The sequence below is a fragment of the Delphinus delphis genome, chromosome 9 (assembly GCF_949987515.2).
Source record: "Delphinus delphis chromosome 9, mDelDel1.2, whole genome shotgun sequence".
Taxonomy (NCBI): domain Eukaryota; kingdom Metazoa; phylum Chordata; class Mammalia; order Artiodactyla; family Delphinidae; genus Delphinus; species Delphinus delphis.
In genome coordinates this window covers 86,132,901-86,153,492 of record NC_082691.1, presented here as the reverse complement: position 1 = coordinate 86,153,492, position 20,592 = coordinate 86,132,901, and the positions used below count along the sequence as shown (strand labels likewise).

At 33.2% G+C, this 20,592-nt stretch overlaps 1 protein-coding gene across 7 annotated transcripts in view; it reads right to left on the bottom strand.

Annotated features, from left to right (window-relative positions):
* The window catches only part of MKLN1 (muskelin 1), a 355,934-nt gene that overhangs the window by 85,149 nt on the left and 250,193 nt on the right, over positions 1–20,592 (bottom strand). For all 7 annotated transcript variants that reach the window (XM_060020905.2, XM_060020903.2, XM_060020906.1 and 4 more), the window contains 3 exons: positions 19,847–19,956; positions 16,977–17,169; positions 2,002–2,079 (listed from right to left, as the gene is read on the bottom strand). In XM_060020905.2, coding sequence (XP_059876888.1) covers positions 2,002–2,079; positions 16,977–17,169; positions 19,847–19,956 — 381 coding nt within the window. The remainder of the gene's footprint in view (positions 1–2,001; positions 2,080–16,976; positions 17,170–19,846; positions 19,957–20,592) is intronic.

Genomic DNA, 20,592 nt, shown 5'->3' with positions numbered 1-20,592 from the left:
AAGGCATTTTTATTTTTTATTTATGTATTTTTTGGCCACGCCATGTGGCATGCGGGATCTTAGTTCCCCAGCCAGGGATCAAACCCATGCCCCCTGCACTGGGAACCCAGAGTCTTAACCACTGGACTGCCAAGGAAGTGCCGGGAACATCCAAGTTTTTACTAATCCCACAGGGGTATTATGAAAAAGACTGAAATATCAGTTCTTGTATATTATAAATAAGATGCAAAACTGAAGCCATATTCAAGCACTAATCATTCAGAAGTTTCCTGCAAATTCTGTCTCCTTTTTAATAGCTAGGTTTAGAATTTATAGCTCATTATTGTTGAAGTTTCACCCTTTTTTTCCTTCTTCCCCCAATTAGTAAAGTCAGTATTCCCACTTTCAAGAACAGATTAAGAGGGAATTCCCTGGTGGCACAGTGGTTAAGAATCCGCCTGCCAATACAGGGGGACACAGGTTCAATCCCTGGTCTGGGAAGATCCCACATGCCGTGGAGCAACTAAGCCCGTGCGCCACAACTACTGAAGCCCGTGTGCCACAACTACTGAAGCCTGTGTGCTCTAGGGCCCGCATGCTGCAACTACTGAAGCCTGAGCGCCTAGAGCCCATGCTCTGCAACGAGAAGCTACCGCAATGAGAAGCCCGTGCACTGCAACGAAGAGTAGCCCCTGCTCACTGCAACTAGAGAAAGCCCGTGTGCTGCAATGAAGACCCAATGCAGACAAAAAAAATAAATAAATTTAAAAAATAGGGACTTCCCTTGTGGTGCAGTGGTTAAGAATCCAGCTGCCAATGCGGGCGACACGGGTTCGAGCCCTGGTCTGGGAAGATCCCACATGCCGCAGAGCAACTAAGCCCATGTGCCACAACTGCTGAGCCAGCTGCGCTCTAGAGCCCGCAAGCCACAACTACTGAGCCCATGCGCCGCAACTACTGAAGCCCGCGCACCTAGAGCCCATGCTGCACAACCAGAGAAGCCACCGCAATGAGAAGCCCGCGCACTGCAACAAAGAGGAGCCCCCACTTGCCTTAACTACAGAAAGCCCGCGCGCAGCAAGACCCAACACAGCCAAAAATAAATAAGTAAAATAAAAATTTTAAATAAATAAATAAAGAAGACAGATATTTGATCATTAAAAAAAAGAACAGATTGTCAGTATGTTTGCCTTTTATATATTTAATCCATTAGTTTTCAAATATAATAGTCTGGTACAACATGCACTTCTGAAGAAAATTACCTCATATATGACTGATAAAGCAGGAAAATGATGCTTATATAACTCAGAAATCATGGAGGTTCATAAGCAATTTTCTCCAGTATATTAATGTTTAACACTATTTGAGGAAAGCTTTCTCACACTTAAAATGAAGGCTTTAGCAATGTATGAAGACCACAGGAGGTGGTCTTCAGCTTGAGGGTCTACAGCTCAAAGAAAGAAGCATGAGCCCCAGGGTTTAAAGCTCCAAAATCACTGTGATGCTCAATATAAATGCCTATATTTAACTGTACTAGTATTTATTTTTATTAGAATTGTTATTTTTTATTATTAGTATCTGGTTATTAGTTTTTATCATTAGTTTTTATTATTAGTATCTGATTATAAAGTTCCACAGATTTAGAATGGTATGTCCCATTTCTACTTCTCTCATAAGCCCTATTAGCTTTTGTGAGCAATTCTGCAGAACTTAAGGTTTTTCAGGGACACGTTTGGGATTACAACACAATAGCCTATAATTTTATAGTGTCTCTATAAAAGCAGTTTATGATGGTATTCTGTGTAAAAAATGCCCAACCTTCTGTTATAGCAATAAAACAAAAAGGTTTAAAAGAAAAATTTAATATAGTAAACTTCCTCTGCCATCTAGTTGAGGAACCTATGTCTTGTTTTAAACACCTGCTTTTCGTTAATAGGGTACAGTGAAACTTGAGCTACCTTCGGATACATGAAACTGGGACATTAAAGGAAAAGCACCCACAACCTAGAAGGTAGGACTTACCTTTGGTACTTTTGGGAATGATTTGACTCCATCGTGGCTTATATTCCTGTTGACTGATATACTGATTGAACAAGCCATCTGCAAATATCAAAGAAAGAGAGAATTACACCCTAACAGCTTACACTTTTTATTACAGCAAAAAAGACCAAAATGTAGAAGCCTACATTAAAGAAAATTACTAATATGTCACTAATACAATAGCACATTTTCATAAAATATGTGTCAGTTCAGTTTTTATGCTACCTCAAATATAAATAGCAAAGTATTAGTTGACACAACCATGTAAACGAATTGTTTTAGTGGCAGCTCATACTAAGCTTACTAAGTTTCCCCCATTTTTGTACTACTATACAAAAAAGCTAGAGAAGGAAATGGGAGCTCCAACAACTTTGGTCTAGGCCCTTGTATTTTCAGGAAAAAAAACAACTAATCCTTTAAAGTGAAAATACCATTTTTAGAGTTTTCTTTGAGTACAAAATTACATAGACATAAAAGCACCAGTAATAGTAATAGTATATTTATCGAATACTAAATGTTAGAATCTGTGCTATCTTACTTATCTGATTTAATTCTAAAAAACAGCCTTATGAATTGGGCATTATCATCTTCATTTTACAGATGTGGAAATGCATATTTAGAGAAATTAATGAATTTAACCCAAATCACACAGCTCTTGAGTGGTGGGGCTGGGACTCATGTTTCACTATGCTTTACTTACTTCATTAATAAATTCTAAATCTCCTTCTCAAGAGGAGTTGTTACAGTACAGTAACTAGTTGTTACACTAGGTACTACTATGGTCATGGGGACTGAACCCCCCACATATATCCATTCTACCCCAAATTATTATCAAGTCCTAATCCTGTGCCCCTCAACAAAGATTAGTTTAAGAACGGTATGAAACCCAATTCTGGCTAATGAAACATGAGGATCTCTGGTGGGGGGTGTGGGGGGGCCTTCAAGGAAATGTTTCCTTACTTTTAAATGACTCTACAGAGAAGAAGAATGTACTTTTGTTCCTCTGGAAATGTTCAGAATCTGTATGCAAATGTACATTCCTGCTATAGCCCATTTGTAGAGGTCTGATAATGAAATCAACTCTATAATGATGACAGGGCAGAGAGAGATTAAGAAACTGGGTCACTGAATTGACTAACCATGAAATTTACCTTATCTCTGGACTTCTTGTTATATGATAAAATAACATTTCCTTACTTTTTAAACTAGGGTTTTCTTTGACATGAACCCAAACAGATTATAATTTATAGAGTTACCCTTACTATAAATTCTGTCATTTGACTGATTTCAATCTGAATAAAGGATTCCCTTTTGCTTCATTTAGTCACTGAAAGCAAATACTTTTCCAAAGAATTTATAAGTAAAACTGTCTGTTCTCTGTGACTTGTATACTTGCCAGAGACTGGGTAATTTACAAAAACCTCCCTAATCTCTTTCTTTTCTGGGTAATTATGAAACTCAGTGGTAACCACACCCTTCAGCTTTCAAGTCTTTCCAGATGGCTTTAACTGAAAACCTCTATCCCATAAACTCACCTAGTTTTTTTCTTTGCCCGTGGGACTTAAAAAAATTCTTGCAAAAAGAAAGTTCTCTCCTCTTAAATTAGCACTCACAAATTAGCATTTATGTTTTAATTGTTAAAGTAAGGGGAACAAATGGATTCACAACTTATTTTAGTGAGAGTGTTTCTATCTTATCACCTACTCCCCCATGGGCTTTTCTGACAATTCTTGCCCCATCCAGCCTACTCTGGCCAATACTGGTTTCCCATTACAAGAGCTGGAAATCTTTTCTTTTTTTCACATAAAATGTTGTGGGGCTCCTATTAATAGTAATGATAAGATGATAATAAAATATTAATCATAAATTTAGTATTATATAGAAGTAAAACACAGCAATTAAATTTTATTCCATTTTGTGAAAGGCACATAAAAGTTAAATGATCCTTTTTAAAAACCTTAAACAGAGAAGATAAAATTAATCAATATAAACAATGATTTTAAAATATTAATTCCACATAATGGCTAACTGAAGAGGAGAGAGAGAAAAAAGTAAAGATGGGAGTATATGGAGATAGGTAGAAAACTGAGGGAGATAAGAAAACTCAAGACATGAAAAATACAAAGCAAAAATAGACACAATTAGAAAAGTAATAAATTTCATACTTTTTAATAGTGCTCAACTGCCATATTACTAAAGTGTCCCATACTAGTTAGTTACACGACTTTTGATAAGTCAAGCAAGTTCCTCATCTGCAAAACTGGTGTTTAAGAGTTGGATAGGGCCTGAGGTTCCTTCCACACTGTGGCATAGTAGGGTCCCACCACTGTTAGAACCAATATATTTACTCGAACTGTGTGTGTCTGGCTGATCCCACCTATGTTCATCTTAGAAAAGTCTCCATCTCCTCTTTCTCCTTAAGTCTTCTGTGACTATTCTGAAAAAGAAATCACAATCCACTGGGGGAAATTCTTCTAAGAGCTCTTAAGGCAGTAATCACAGGAAATAATCTGATGGATGACCCCATTCCTGATCTTTAAAGTCATTCTGAACACTGCAGGTAAAATTAAATTCTCTAATTGTTTCTTCAACTAATCCTTCTATCCCCACTCTTAACTAACCTGAAAAACTTACAAATACTCTACCCATCACGAGCTTCACAGTTTCTCTTCTATCAAACACAACTGTCCTATGAAAATATTGTCAGGAATTTTCAAGTAAAAAAAGCAAACTCTCAAACATTATACCATTTTTGTAAAATCATTTTGTAAACACACACACACAGATGAAAAGAAAAAACATTGACATACATCAAAAAGTTAAAAGTGATTTTCTTTGGTTGGCAGGATTAGGATGATCGTGATTTTTGGTTTTGGTTTTTGCCTTTGTACTTTTTTGTTTTCCCAATTTTTTTTGCATTGAACTCTATTATTATCGGAAGAAAGGTCACAAAACAACTAGATATGTGGAATTCTTTTCTAAACTTTGGAAAAACTTCGTAACATATTGTTATTACCAATATAAACCATTTTCACATACTTTGTTACCCCTGAAAGGTCTCTTCTTCACAGGTCACTAGACACATTCACGTTTCTACAAGCAGTGCTTTGTACACTGACATTAGCTTGTTTTAACAAGGACAAAGAGAGCTAAATATGCACAAAGGATTTATGATCAAGCATGCAGAGGAAATTACTCCCAAAATTTAAACATTAAGTAATCCAAACTTAAAATATTAGAAATTATGATGATTTTACACTAGATACAATTAATCCTCTCTTGAATAATGACAGTTAATAGCATAACATCAGAGATGCTCAGTATATAATAAATGCTTAAAATGGAAAAAAGAGCAGGGGGTGGAGGGACTTTCCCAGCCACATGGTTGACATTTCCTTTGAGTCATCTTAATCTTACTAAGTTCCTTACATTACAACAAACTGTACATAAAACTTCTACCTCCAATAAAGCACCAATCTTGTACAGTAGTCAAGCAAACATTAAAAAAAAACTGCTTGGCGAACTTTTTGCCTCCTTCTGTCTCAAGTAAATTCCTTTTATCTTCACTAGTCTAAAGTTCACACAATTCTCTTTGATATCTCTTACTTTTCCTTGGAGACTATTAGAAAACCTGAAGAAAATTATTTCAATATAGCATTATCAAATCTGGAAGTAACTCTCTAAAAAGATCTTACCAAAGAAGAAAGAGTTGACTTTTATTGCACACTTACTGTGTGCAAGACATCACAAAGGTTAATTCATTTACTCCTTAAAATAAATCTACACAATGGTCATTATTAATTATTGCAAAGATTAGAAAATCAAGGTTCAGAGAAATTAATATCATGCCCAAAGACTCTAAACAAAAGGTATAAAACCCAATTCCAAAGTCTAAAATCTTTTCAACTCTTCATAGAATGCATGTAAATAAATATAAACACACAAATAATAGTTTTTAAATTACAATCTAAGATTACACACTATAATAACAGACAGTAAAATTTACCTATTCAACAGCACTTCAACAGACAGCAAAATTTACCTATTCAAAAGGAAGACTGGGAAACATAACTCACCATACCAGATCATTCTACTGCGATATTAAACTGATTATAATAAAAGAGGGATAAAACTAAAACAGTTGAAATATATTGTAGTTAATTATAATTTAAAGGAAAAAATGTAATCTCCCTCTTAAATAAAGATCTACTGGTAACTGTGGCTAAAGTTTACTTTTTATGTTTCGTTTCTTCTCTGGAACACTGGTTTGTCACTACTCCAGATCACTTTCTTACCTTAAGTATTCATTCATCTGGAAGTTGTTCCAGACAACAAATGGCTAGTTTGAGAAGCTAGCTGTTCTACCAAAAACCAAAATAAAAACAAAAACAAAACAAAACACCTCTTTTGGAGAAATCCTGGCTTACCATAAGACACAAAAGCTAGAAACATAAATTCCAGCCCTCTCACACCTCTCTACACTACTATTCAACTCTATTTAATTAACTTCTTGATACTTTCATTTTATAATATTAAACCATCTAATCACTCAAAATAAAAAATGACTTAAAAAACTATGTTGCACTTTGCAGAGAAACATGATAAATTAAAGATTACCCTCATTTATTCTATTACAATACATATTTTATTGCCTCTTGCCAGGGAAACTGGGTTGTCAATAAATAGTCCAGATCAGATCTGGAGCAAGTTATATTTAGTAGCTATTTTCAATGAAATAACATGCTTAAGAATCTTCTTTCACGCTCTCAAACAGAAAAGTAGTAATATAATGTTTATTAATATAATGTTTTCTTGGTGAACAGTCATTTCAAGTGCTAAAGAAACTTTATTTTTTAATAGAACAAATTAAATTTTTCAAAATCAAACAGTCATAAGCTTGAAATCCTTGAGGTGATCAATAAAAATGCTACAAACATTAAAGCAGGGTAAAGATTTTTTTAAAATACATTGCTTTCAGTTCCTTGTTTTAATGTTAAAGAACTCCCTTTCAAGACCTAAAAACAAATGAAAAGCTGACACCTCTGCAGCCAAAATAATCTCGCCATGTTCCTTATATTTCTAATTCTTGAAAGGTCGCCTTTTGTTTGGTATGCTTACTTGCATATATTCTATATGATTCAGCAAAAAATCTGAGCTTTCTATTGAAACAATGACATTCTCATCTACAAAAATATGAAAACACCTCTTAACACTGTTTTAAAAGTCTCAAAAGTAAGGCATTTAAATGTTTATGAACTATTTTAAAAAATTACTTCTGTATTTTAAGAATTCAGGCAGTTGCTAATATTTCTATATGTCTACTTTCGACAAAAATCTAAAGCAGAAAATCAGAAGTGTCTGCCAAAAGTAAAACTATCCAAAAGAACTGAAAATATGACTTAGGAGAAATCACACTAAGACCCAGTTGCTAAGAATTTTCAAACTACTGAAAGGCTCCCGGTCCAATACCATCTCATTTTTCCCCTATGATTATGACTATAATAACTAAACACGTTTCATACAGTCCTAATTAGGCACAAGCTGTTCTTGTCTCTAATGGTGAAAGTACATAATTTTTTTTAAAGAAAAAAAATATATTCAAGCCTCATCCAAGATTAAAAAAGAAAACAGCACAGAATACAGTACTGCTGCCTACATTGAAACTTTTATCAAACTGACTTTTCACCAACACAGAGATTTTTTTTTAAAGAAAAAACTAAAAATTCACTTACAGGTACAGCATAAAAAAGTTTTTATAGTTCAAGAATAATAATGGCTGGGTAAAAGAGATTTTCTTAAAAAATTATGCATTTCAGCAGTTTGATTAAATTCTGAAAAGAGAAATACATGAAATATAACAATTTATGTTACAACAATAAATATTGGGGAAACTGAACCAGTAAATATTTACTTGGATGGTAAAGCATGGTGGTAAGATGAATAGATTCAAATTTTAGCTCTGCCACTTACCAGCTATGCTGTCTTAGGCAAATTACTTAATCACTGACATTTATTAAATTGAAATAACAATAATACTTACCTAGAAAGCAGGTACAAGAATTGAATTAACTCATATATAGTGTTTATTAGAGTAGATGGCATATTGGCCTTTGAATACATGAATAGTTATAATGATGAAGTAATATTTGGAACTATACTTGGCAAAAAACTAATAATTTTTTATGCACAAAATGAGAAATATGGTACAAAGGCAAATAGGAATTAAGAGAAGGAGGAGCAACTGAGGTGCAAGAATAATTTTTAAAAACTAGCTTGAAAGAGCTAGCCTTGAAGAATGAGTTTCAAGTGAATGGTGATAAAAAGGAAAAGTAATCAGGGAAGGGAATACAACATAAACAAAAGCACAAAGGCATGACCTAAATGGGAAGGAAATCCAAAAAAGAGGATATATGTATATGTATAGCCGATGTACTTTGCTGTACAGCAGAAACAAAAACAACATTTTAAAGCAACTATACTCCAATTAAAAAAACACAAAAAAGCACAAAGGCATGAATGAACAGGAATTAGGGAAAGAAGCCATCTTTCAGGAAGCAGTCTGATGAAAAACAAAAAAGAGAGATTTTGCATTAGGAGCACTGCTGAGAAGAAAGTGTCCCGAGAGAAAAGCAATACCATAAGGAAAAATCTTGCTGTTCTAGAACACAGTCTTAAGAACCTATTTAAAACAGGAAAAACTCATTTCATTCAAAGATTAATAAAACTCAAAAACAACCAACTCAGAATTCATATAAAGATATAAAAAGGAAAAGAAAAAAAATTTTAAGTGGCAAAAGAATCTGATTCAACAGAAAAATGTAGTCATGTAATTGATGAAAATGGCCAAATACTTTTCCATGAATATAAAAGTTAAGTAAGAAACTCTCTTTATAAAAGATGAGCACAAATTAGAGATACAGTTAGAAAACAGAGATATAAATAGTTGGAAGAGATATGGTATGACAACAAAGATAAATAAAACATGAATGTCAGAGTTGAAGGAAAAGAGGAAGAAAAACAAAATGAATACATAACAGAAATGAAGACCAAAATAAGAAGGAAAGAAAACACTACTAACAATATAGTAATGGAAAAGAGAGAAAGAATTTAGAGAAGGTTGAAAAATTCAACATAAATGTGCAATTAAAATGAGAAAATAAAAGATATACATCTAACTGAAAGAAAACAAAAATACATAATAGTTAATTGACAGTGTCACCACACTGGAGTTGTCCTGTTTATAGAACTACAAAATAATCTAAAACAAAGATATGCTTAATATATTTAAATATTTAAACAGCCATAGGCAAAAAGAGAGATTGCATTCAAAAGAGCAATAGTTGAAACTGGCAACAATGGAAACTGGTTAACAGTGAAATGACATTGAAAATGTATTTGGAGAAGATAATTGTCAATCTAGAATTCTATACCCAGTGAAAATATCCTTCAAGAAAAGAGACAAATTTTCAAGCAAACAAAAACTGAGAGAATTAATCTGCATTAGAAGAAATTCTAAAGGATGTGCTTAAGGCAGAAGGAATATGATCTTAGGTATAAGATTCACATAGTAGTGAAGAGCAAAAAAATTAGTAAATATTTGGGTAAAATTAATGGACACTGTATAAAACAAGAACAGTAATATCTTCTAGGGTCTCTGAATATGGTATCAAAATAAAGAACAACCATAGCATATGAGTTGGAAGGTAAGTAGATGGGAGTTCAAAGTCCACTAAGTCCTTGTACTGATAAATTTTGTTAAGTATGTATATTTGTGGTTATTTATGGACTCACCATAAATAAAATACAGAGTGTGTTACTTCCAAATAAAAAAATGAAAAGATTAAAAAGTTTAAAAAGGTAAGAGACAACAACCAAAAACAAGAAATAAAGGACATGACAAAATATATTAAGTAAAATGGTAGGTTTGAACCCATATATTTACCAGTAATTCAATCATGTAAATGAAATAAATGTTCAAATCAAAAGAAGGCAGAGTTTTTAAAAAACAACTAAATTTACAAGAGATACTTCTTTGAAAAAAGGATACAGAAAGCTTGAAATTAAAAGATGGAAAAGATATGTAAATATTTACCAAATGAAAGCAGACATATTAATGTAAGACAATTTATAACTTAAGGCAACAACATTAGTAGAGATAAAAACACACTTAAAGATAAAAGATTTCATTCAAAATGAAAGAATTTAAAATTTGTATGCATCTAGAAACATAGCTTCAAAATATACGAAGCAAAAACTGACAGAATTATAAGAAGAGACAATTCCATAATCATAGTAGGAAGTGTTAACACATTTTTCTTAGTAATTGAGAGAATCAGACAGAAAACATTATTGGTAAAGCAGATTTATGCAACATGATTAGCAAACTGGACCAACTGGACATATATAGAACATTGCAGTAACAACTAAAGAACTGGATTTCTGTCCAAGTGTACCTAATATGTTTATAAAAATTGAACAAAGTGGGCCATATGGTAAGTCTTATCAAATTTCAAAGAATTGGAATAGTACAAAATATGTACTCTGACCGCTATGCATTTATGCCAGAAATCAGTAATGAGGAAAAGAGCCAGAAAATCTTTATGTATTTGGAAATTAAAAACTGTATTTCTATATAACTATGACTCAAAAAAGAGCAATATCATTTCCTAATGAAATTACTGAACTGGACAAAAATGAAAACACTTCATAGCACAACTGAAAAAGAAGGAAATTTATATCCTTAAATGCATATATGGGGAAATAACAAAGTCTGAAAATTAATAAGCTAAGCATCAATCTCAATAAATTATAAAACGCATATTCATCTCAAAGAGGGAAAGAAGACAACGTTAAATAAAGAGCATAAGCCAAGGACATAAAAGTTAACATAAAGAATCAACAAACCAGAAGTTGGTTCCCTCAAAAGATCACTGAACTTGCTAAGCTTATGGTGAGGGCAATAGATTGGGGGGACTTCCCTGGTGGAGCAGTGGTTAAGAATCCGCCTGCCAATGCAGGGGGCATGGGTTCGATCCCTGGTCCTGGAAGATCCCACATGCCACGGAGCAACTAAGCGCATGTGCCACAACTACTGAGCCTGCGCTCTAGAGCCTGCGAGCCACAACTACTGAAGCCCGCATGCCTAGAGCCCGTGCTCTGCAACAAGAGAAGCCACCGCAATGAGAAGCCCGCGCACCGCAACGAAGAGTAGCCGCGCTCACCGCAACGAACACCCAACACAGCCAAGAATAAATAAATAAAATAAATTTATTTAAAAAAAAGAGAAAGTAATGGATTAGGGAGGGAGAAAGAATTCATAAATAACCAATATAAGGAATGAAAAGAAGAGACATCTCAAGAAATTCTACAAACATTAAACAGATAATAAGGGGATATTAGGTACGGTTTCACATCCATAAGCTTGAAATTTTAGATGAAACTAAAACAAACTACTAGAAAAGTGTAATTTGTTAAAGCTCAATCAACCAATCAAACAACTCTGAATAGTCCTACGAAGTTTCAAGAAACTGAATTGGTAAGCTAAAAATATTCCTGCAAGCAAATCTCAAGGACAGATAGTTCAATGGTAAATTCAACCAAGCATTTAAGAAAGAAATAATTCACGTCTTACATTTATTCAGAAAATAGGAAGAAAAGGTTAACTCCTCAACACATTATGTGAAATTAGCCTAATAATGATACTAAACCTGAACAGGAAGATATGAGAAAGAAAAGCTACAAGGTCAACCTTACTAACAAAAATAGTTGGAAGAATTCTAACAAAACATTAGTCAATCTAAACCCAAAATAAATTTAAAAAATACAAAACAAAGTTAAGTATATATGAGGTTTAACATTAGAAAATCAATTACTATGATTTCATATATTAATAGGGTAGGAAAATCATATCACAAAAGGTAGAGAAAAAGTGGCAAAATCCAATATCCATTTATGACACAAACTCTTAGGAATCTTGGAATCTGATACAGAATCTCCAAAAACCCCAGATCAAAAATATATTTAACAATGAAATGTAAAAAGCATTTCTTCTGGGATCATGAACTACACAGGGTTATCCACTATAATTATGCCATGGCAATCTTTTTCTAAAGATCCTGGCAGAGATTAAACACAAGGGGGAAAAAGTTATCAGGGTTGGAAAGAAAAATGTGTCATTATGCCTAAGTACAGCTGACCCTTGAACAAGACAGGTTGGAACCGCACATGTCCACCTATATGTGGATGTTTTTTCCAATAAATATATTAGAAATTTTTTTGGAGATTTTCAACAGTTTGAAAAAACTCGCAGATGAACCACACAGCCTAGAAATGTCAAGAAAATTAAGAAAAGGTGAGGTAAGTCATGAATGCATAAAATACGTAGGTACTACTCTATCCATATTTATACAGGCATAAGGTGAGTGCTATTTAATATAAAATTAATAATGTGTTGGTTTTCCTACTGTTTTATAACTTTGCTTTCAAAGAATTACATTACTGTACAGTATGCCCCCCTCCCACCCTCTCTCAACTGGAGAAACTATCAGCCTATCATCAGAGGTAAATAGTTTTTAGAAAATATAACAATGTTTCCAATACTGTATTATAAATACGACTAAAACTGTATGCCATAAAAATTTTATAACAATTCATTCATTAGCATAAAGACTAAGCTATTGTGAAGCGATTGTATCAATTACACTAGACTACTGTAAAGCAATCATATTGCTGCTGCTTCATTACCAATGCATGAATTGTTAGACCTGTAAACAAATATGAATTTCTTTTTCCACATTAACTTTCATCTTTGATGTCTAGTGTTAGTAATACATATAATACGTACAGTGTTTTGTATCACTAAGACAATATTGACACAGGTACTGACAATTTATCTTGTAAACAGATAATGTAAACTTACGATATTAATAAACATAGTACACACTGTAAATGTTTTCTCTTCCTTATGATTTTCTTAATAACATTTTCTTTACTCTAGTTTATTTTATTGTCGGAATACAGTACATATATGTAACATATAAAATATGTGTTAATTGACTATTCATGTTATCGGTAAGGCTTCCAGTCAACAGTAGGCTACTAGTAGTTAAGTTCTGGGGGAATCAGTTACACGTGGATTTTCAACTGTGCAAGCGGTAGGACGGGGGAGGGAGAGCTGGCGCCCCTAACCCCCACGCTGTTTAAGGGTCAACTGTATTTTAAACTGAATGAAAATGAAAACAACATAGCAAAATTTGTGAGATACAACTAAAGCAGTGCTTAAGGGAAATTCTTAACACCAAATGCTTACATTAGAAAAGAAGAATCTCTAATGGCTTCAGCTTTCATATTAAGAAACTAGGAAAAGAAGAGCAAATTAAAATCAAAGTATGTGGAAAAAAGGAAATAATAAAGATACAGAAATCAATGAAATAGAGAGAAAAGATAAAACAAAGAAACCAAGAGCTGTTTTCTTAAAATAAAACTGATAGATCTCTAGCCAGACTACCAAGAAATGAAAGACAAAAATTACCAATATCAAGAACATGATATGACATAAAGGACAATAATGGAATATAAACAACTTTATGCCAGTAAATTCATCAATTTAGATGAAATGGGCATATTCCTCAAAAGACACAAACTACCAATATTCCCTCAATAAATAGCCCGATATCTATTAACAATACTAAATTTGTAGTTAAAAACCTTGCCACAAAAGTAACTCCAACAAGATTTGAGATCTCAAAAAAATTCTAAGGAGAGGGAAACAGGCCTACCATATAATTAACAACTATGGCATAAACCAAGGTATGGGAAGGGAGAGATACAGGGTGGGGTATGGGTGGGCAGGAGTGTGGGGTGGAGTAGAGAAAAAAGAAAGGAGGAGGGGAAGAGGGAAGAAGGGAGGGAGAGAGATAAAGACCTCAAGTTTAAACTTTAGGACTGCTTTATTAAACTTTAAACTTTATCTCCCCCTTGTCTCACAAAAGCAAACTTTTATTTCATTAACAAATAAGATAAACACTGCAAAGGGAGGTTTTCTTTAAGTATTTTCTGTTCCTGGGTGATTACTTTTGCCTATCATCATTGGATTCTACCGTTTTTCCCTGGCATTGTCAAAGAGGAAGTAGCAATGATTGGTTCAGGCATCACCTCTAATGAAATTAAACGTAAATGTAGGGATGTTTCTAGGCAAATAGGAAGTCTATTAGAGAAATAAATACAGCCCAACACTTTCTTAAAATATAGACCATACTTGAAGAAGAGCATACTAATATACCAAATACACTAAAAGTAGCTTTTGTTTCCTCCACTGTAAGAAATTTGAAAGATGCTTCTGATTCCCTAGACTTTCTTATTTACCAGGCAGGAACTTCTTACCCTTCTCTTCTATGTTTTTAACAGAGCAGAAGCCAAAAAACTTTGCAGTGTTTACTTCCTTATTTGTCCAACAAATCATCATCAGTGCAGTCAGCAGTAAACTGAACAACCCTGGAAGGAATGTTTATTAACTAAACACTGTTCCAAGCCAGTGAGGAGTATAAAAAGTATGACTTGGCTGTTAAGTCTCAAGAATAGTTACTATCAATTTTCCTAAACTTGGTTTCTTCCTAGAGTCAGAAGGATAAGTTAAGTCTCTGCAGTAGCAGAGTTGCACATGATGTTAACAGCTTCTCGTAAATGAGTATATTGCTAAAGAGACAATTTTAAAACCTGTTTTTAGCTAACTAATTACACAAAATTGCTGGTGGTTCTGTTGTTTACTTTACCTTAACAAAATATTAAATGCCTTAAAGATTTAAAACAAAACAAAAAAACCATAAAATTACTTGTGCCTTCTTCATCCTATAGTTAAAAAATACAGAATTCATTCTCAGAAATGGCATACACACACACACACACACACACACACACACACGCGCACACACACATAGTTTCATTAGTGGCATTTTGATGGTTTGGTAAGAGATTATTATATATGTTCCATTTCGGTATACTCCAAAGTATATTCTATTTCAAACGTAGTAATCATTTATTTGCAAGTATCATCATCAATTAAATAAACAGTAACAATATACAAGGCTGAGAGGCAGGTTTGTTATAACACAATGGAGCTGCAAGCAATTCATTTTGAGTTAACTTTAAATTTATAAACTCAAAGAAGGCAGTACTGGTTCTGTTTAGCTGTAAAATATAACCAATATCTGATAAATGAGTAACTAATAATAATAAATGATAGTGATAAGACTAAAATATACGAAAACAGAGCACTGAATAAGTCTATTATTCTTTATTTCTTTCCGTAAAAAGAATAGAATTTCTATACAACTTTGTATCATTCCACAAGTTTCATAATTCAGCATTAAGCTGTTTTCACTCACAATGCTTCTTACTCCAAATGTGTGGGTATTCTCCTTACACCAACCATTTCTCCAATTCTCTGACTCCAACTTGGTATCCAACCGAGAATCAATTCAATTCTGACACTATCTACCTGGAGTCAGTGTCAGATCTCACAAGTTAAAGGGCTCAGTTCCACAAGACTATTCCCACTTCAGATGCCAATCGCAAATCCCAAGCCACTGGTACTTCTGACTTACCAGCTATAAATTGGGAGTTCCTACAACCCCCACTCAGGTTCGATAATGCTAGAGTAACCACAGATTTCAGGAAAGCACTTTACTTACTATCACTGGTCTATTATAAAGAATACAAGTCTGAAACAGCCAAATGGAAGAAAGATGTAGGGCAAGGTACAGGGTGTGTGTGTGTGTGTGTGTGTGTGTGTGTGTGTGTGTGTGTGTGTGTGTGTGTGTGTGTGTGTGTGTGTGTGTGTGTGTGTGTGTGTGTGTGTGTGTGTGTGTGTGTGTGTGTGTGTGTGTGTGTGTGTGTGTGTGTGTGTGTGTGTAAGGTACAGGGGTGTGTGCGTCTGTGTGTGTGTGTGTGTCAAGCTCTAGGGCTTTTTTAGTGACTGAACACCATCTCTGACCCTGCTCCTCTCCCCAGAGGTCAGGGGTGGGGTTGAAAGTTTCAGCCCTCTAATCACATGGTTTGATCTTTCTGGAGATCTGAAGCTATCTAGGGACTCCAGCCACCAGTCATCTCAGCATACAAAAGACACTCAACACCCCGCAGATCCCAAGGGTTTTAGGAGCTGTGTGCCAGGAAAGAGAAAAGACCAAATATTTACTTTTTATTATACCACAGCACCTACTCTGTTCTTTGTTACTATGAAAGTGTAGGTTTTTTTTAAAGGATGCTACTCTATACAGCAACAACAGAGTTCCTTATTTTAAATAACAAAACATACCAGACCTTAAATATTCAATTGGTGTCATCCTCCAAAACAATTACTTTGGGAGATTATATTATGTTCCAATATTCACATTTCTTTCAGAGCCAGAATACAGGCTACCCAAGAAAATCAGCAATTATGTAGCATCCACATCACACAGACGATGTTTCCAATACAAATCTCCTCATTCATTATTAACTGTATAATAATAAAATTTTTTGACTTATCCAAGCACTCCTCACCCTCAAATTACACTATTAAAAAAAATGACAATCTGCTACCAACAAAAATATGTAAAGGAATAGGTCACTGATACTGAAGGTAACATTAAAAGACTTTTTCTAAGTGGTTCAGTATTAATCAATGTTAGCATTTATAAGTGCATGGTTTTCCAAGATGACAACTTAAATTTAGGTATGTGAGTTCAAGTATGTTACTTTCTTATTTTTCAAGTCTCATTATTACATGATGGACCTGTCTTACATAAAATAAGTCCTTAATTCAAAGAGCTAACAACTTTAACTTTAAAGAGATGGGGGGGAAAAAAGAAAGAAAGAAACTAAGAACTGGCATAAACCTATATTCTTTTAAAACACCTGCTTCTTGTATATACTTAAAATCACCCTAATAACCAATCTAAGTTTACATGTTTATGACATACCATTTACAGCTTTTTCAATCAATTCTTCACAAGCATCAAAATCACCCTTCAGTACCAATTTATCGTGCAGATCTGTTAACATGGGATGTTCCAGGGCAATCTTGGTTTTCTTTTGCAGTGATTCAAAGGCCTCTGTATAGTTATGTTGTCTGAAGTGTTTTAGGCAAAGGCGAATAGCTTCCTGTTCACGGTACTACTGGAACACAAGAGAAGGTATGAAAAGAAGAGATTTGGTTAGTTATTACTGTAGGAAACAATAAGTGATAATTACTAACGTAAAGTGAGCATTTACTAAGCATTAACTAAGTATACTAAGCATAACTAAGCACTGTACTAACCCTATTCATTAGTATCATTATTATATCCACTATTAAATGGCAAAACTGAAGCTTAGTCAATTGTAATAACTCACCAAAGGTCACAAAGTATATAGCAGAAAGATATTAAAGAGATGAACGTATACGATATATCAGGCATATACTTCATGAAGATAAAAGATATTAAAAGATGAAACCAGGCCTAGTTCTAGAGCCTGAACTTTCAAGAAAAGAACCAGAAAAACTATTTATCAAAGCTTACTTAAGATGGTAAAAATGATAACTTCCAAGGCTTTTACTAATCAGATAACAATGTTGGTACCGAATGCACAGAAACCATTAAATAATATACATAAATGTTTATGCTCTTTGTTCTTGGTTCTTAGTAATAAGTTATTACTTGAATGACAAATATTATCAAATGTTCATGAATTTCAAATTCACAAACAGGTTTTATGATTCAAAATCATCAGAAAGAGACTATTTAAAGTTTTATAATTTTTTTTCTAAACCTGGGCTACCTCATCGATTAAAGAGCTATAAAGTAAAAATCTCAATTAATTACAATCCCAAAAGAAATATTCAATTTACTAAATCTCCCCCAGAAAAGGATGCCAAAGAATGCCAAAAAACAAGCTCATATAAAGAATTTAAAAGAAAATTTAATTCAAGAATATGTTATTTCTATAATTTCCTAAATAAGAATTAATAAACTAAACTGATGACACAGAAGCAGTGCATAATAACCAAGCAAAAATACAATTTACTTGTAAGCCTTACTCTTTAATAGGCAGGAAAATTTACAAGACTTGAAACACTAATCACTTTATAGTCTCTGATTTTTTATTAATAAAAGGTGATCAAAACATTTTTCCTTAAACACTCTAGTTAACTAATATTTTCCTTCATCAAATAACAAAAGAATGATTCTATATCCAAACTAACTTCACATTAATAGTTTCTTATGCTTAGCCTCTGAATAAAGATTTATCCTAACTATCTGGAACCATATTAAACAATAATACCTTTTTATCATGCTGACTTTAGGAGTATGAATCACATCCACATTTTAAATTTTCTATCAGGCTGCATACAGATACACAGTAGGAGAGGATTTATGAAACAAAATTATAATGCTTTGAAAAAGGATTGAAATTCAAAGAGGGTGAAGACTTTAATTTCTAGAGGTTCACAATAAGTAGAGAGAACTTGACAAGTCAATGACTGAACAATTTTAAGTTCTCAAATATAATCTGTCCACAGTGTTGGGGAAAAAAGGTGAAATTTGCAGCTTCCTACAATATCAAGAGATTTGTGAGTATATTAAAGAAGACACATGTACACATCATAGACTAAAGAGAAAAAAAAAATTTTAAGTATCAGAAAAGCTTACTCATTATTTTTTTAAGAAGAACCAACAGAATTTAGAAGATTATAAGTATATACTAAGCACTATTATGTGTATAACACTGTAAAGGTGATTTTTAATGTTTAAAAATATCATCTCTACCTTGAAAGAATTTACAATATTACAGGTAATCCAAGAATATATAAAAAACATACAGAAAATACAAAAAGCCAGCATCTATTTTAAATTGAATATAACCGAATGCCAAAAATAAATCAAACAGAAAGTTCCTCAATTAAGCTGACCAGAAAAGGGCTGAAATTCTATATAAAAAAAACCTTAGGAAGAACCTATATTGCTTCCCAATCGCCTATGAGTTGACAATTCAGCCCTATCTGCAAATAAAGATATCAGGAAATAGTGATTAGACTAAAGCTTTATCATTCCCCTAACAAGAAATAGTCCTCCCCCCACAAAAACATAGCCAAAAGAGTCAAATAGATATACATCAGAAACAAAGGTGAAGCATTAAAGGTGTTCAAAAAATCAAAGACCTATTACTTAATCATTTAAATTCACATTTTTCAGGCTGCATTTATTGTATAAAATGACCTATGAATAAAATTATTAAATATCACCTTTATACTCCTTATAAGAATAAGATCATAATATTTATAGAAACTATTTGAAATTTTATTTAAAAGGAAAAGTAAATATTCCTATTTTACTCAACACAAACACAATGGAGGAATATATAATATAAGCAATCTGGAACCAAAACTACCCCACTAAAAACTATGTTTAAATGTTTCTATCAATATAGGTTAAAAACAAAATTCAGAGACAGATGGGTATAATAATGTAATAGCAGACTCTGGTGCCAGACTGAGTTGATATACTGCCCTGAGCACTTTACAACTGTGTGGCCTTAGGCAAAATACTTCACCTGTGTTTCACTTCATCACCCGTAAAATATGGATAATAACTGTACCTATTTCATAGAGTGGCAATGAGTAAATAAGTGATAAAGAAGCTTAGAACCTGGCAAAACGTAAATGCTTAATAAATGTTGATTAATCTTTATAACTATTATTACTATTCTCAATATTTTAAATTATTCTCAATTAAGAGAAGAGAGTGACACAATTCTCTCTTTATTATAGGCACTTGAAGCATGAAATCAGGATTTTAAAATACAGTCCTACCTTACTATACCAGTTGAGACAGGGTTGTACTACATCGGGATCATCAATGCCACTAAGTTCAACATACCAGATGCTAAAGTTAAAGCTGGGTCCCCACGATAAGAGTGGAACTTTGAGGAGAAAAATAAGAAAGAAAAAGAAAAAAAAATTAACATAGTTCAAATAAAACTTCAGCAAAGTAAAATCACTATTCAAACTTATTAGGATTCATTCAACAAATTTACTGAATACTTTCTATATCCCCAGCACTGCACTATTGGGTGCTGGGGCCACAGTAGCAAAAAGAAACCTATGATCCATGCCATCATGAGGTTGCTTTAATTATAAAGACACTGAAGATAAACTCAAAGTGGTCATTTATCTATCCCCCAAAAAACAGGACCAGGGTTAGATGATTTAGCAGGTGAATTTTACCAAACCACAGGAAACAAATAATTACTATATAATTTAAACTGTATCACAGCACAGAAAGAGACTGAAAGTTCAATTACTTATCAAAGTGGCATAACCTGGAAAACAAAACCGGAAGAGAAAGGTTTTAAGGACAATCTCAGCTATGAGTATATATTCAAAATTTTAAAAAATAATAAATTTTTTAAAAGGCTGAAAAAAAATTCTACCAGATTTTCACTGTAACTAAATAGAGTTCATTCCAGGAATGGAAGGTTGGTTCAACAGGAGCAACATTAATGTAATTCACTATGTTAACAAAGTAAAAGAGAAACACATCTGATTACTTCAACAGA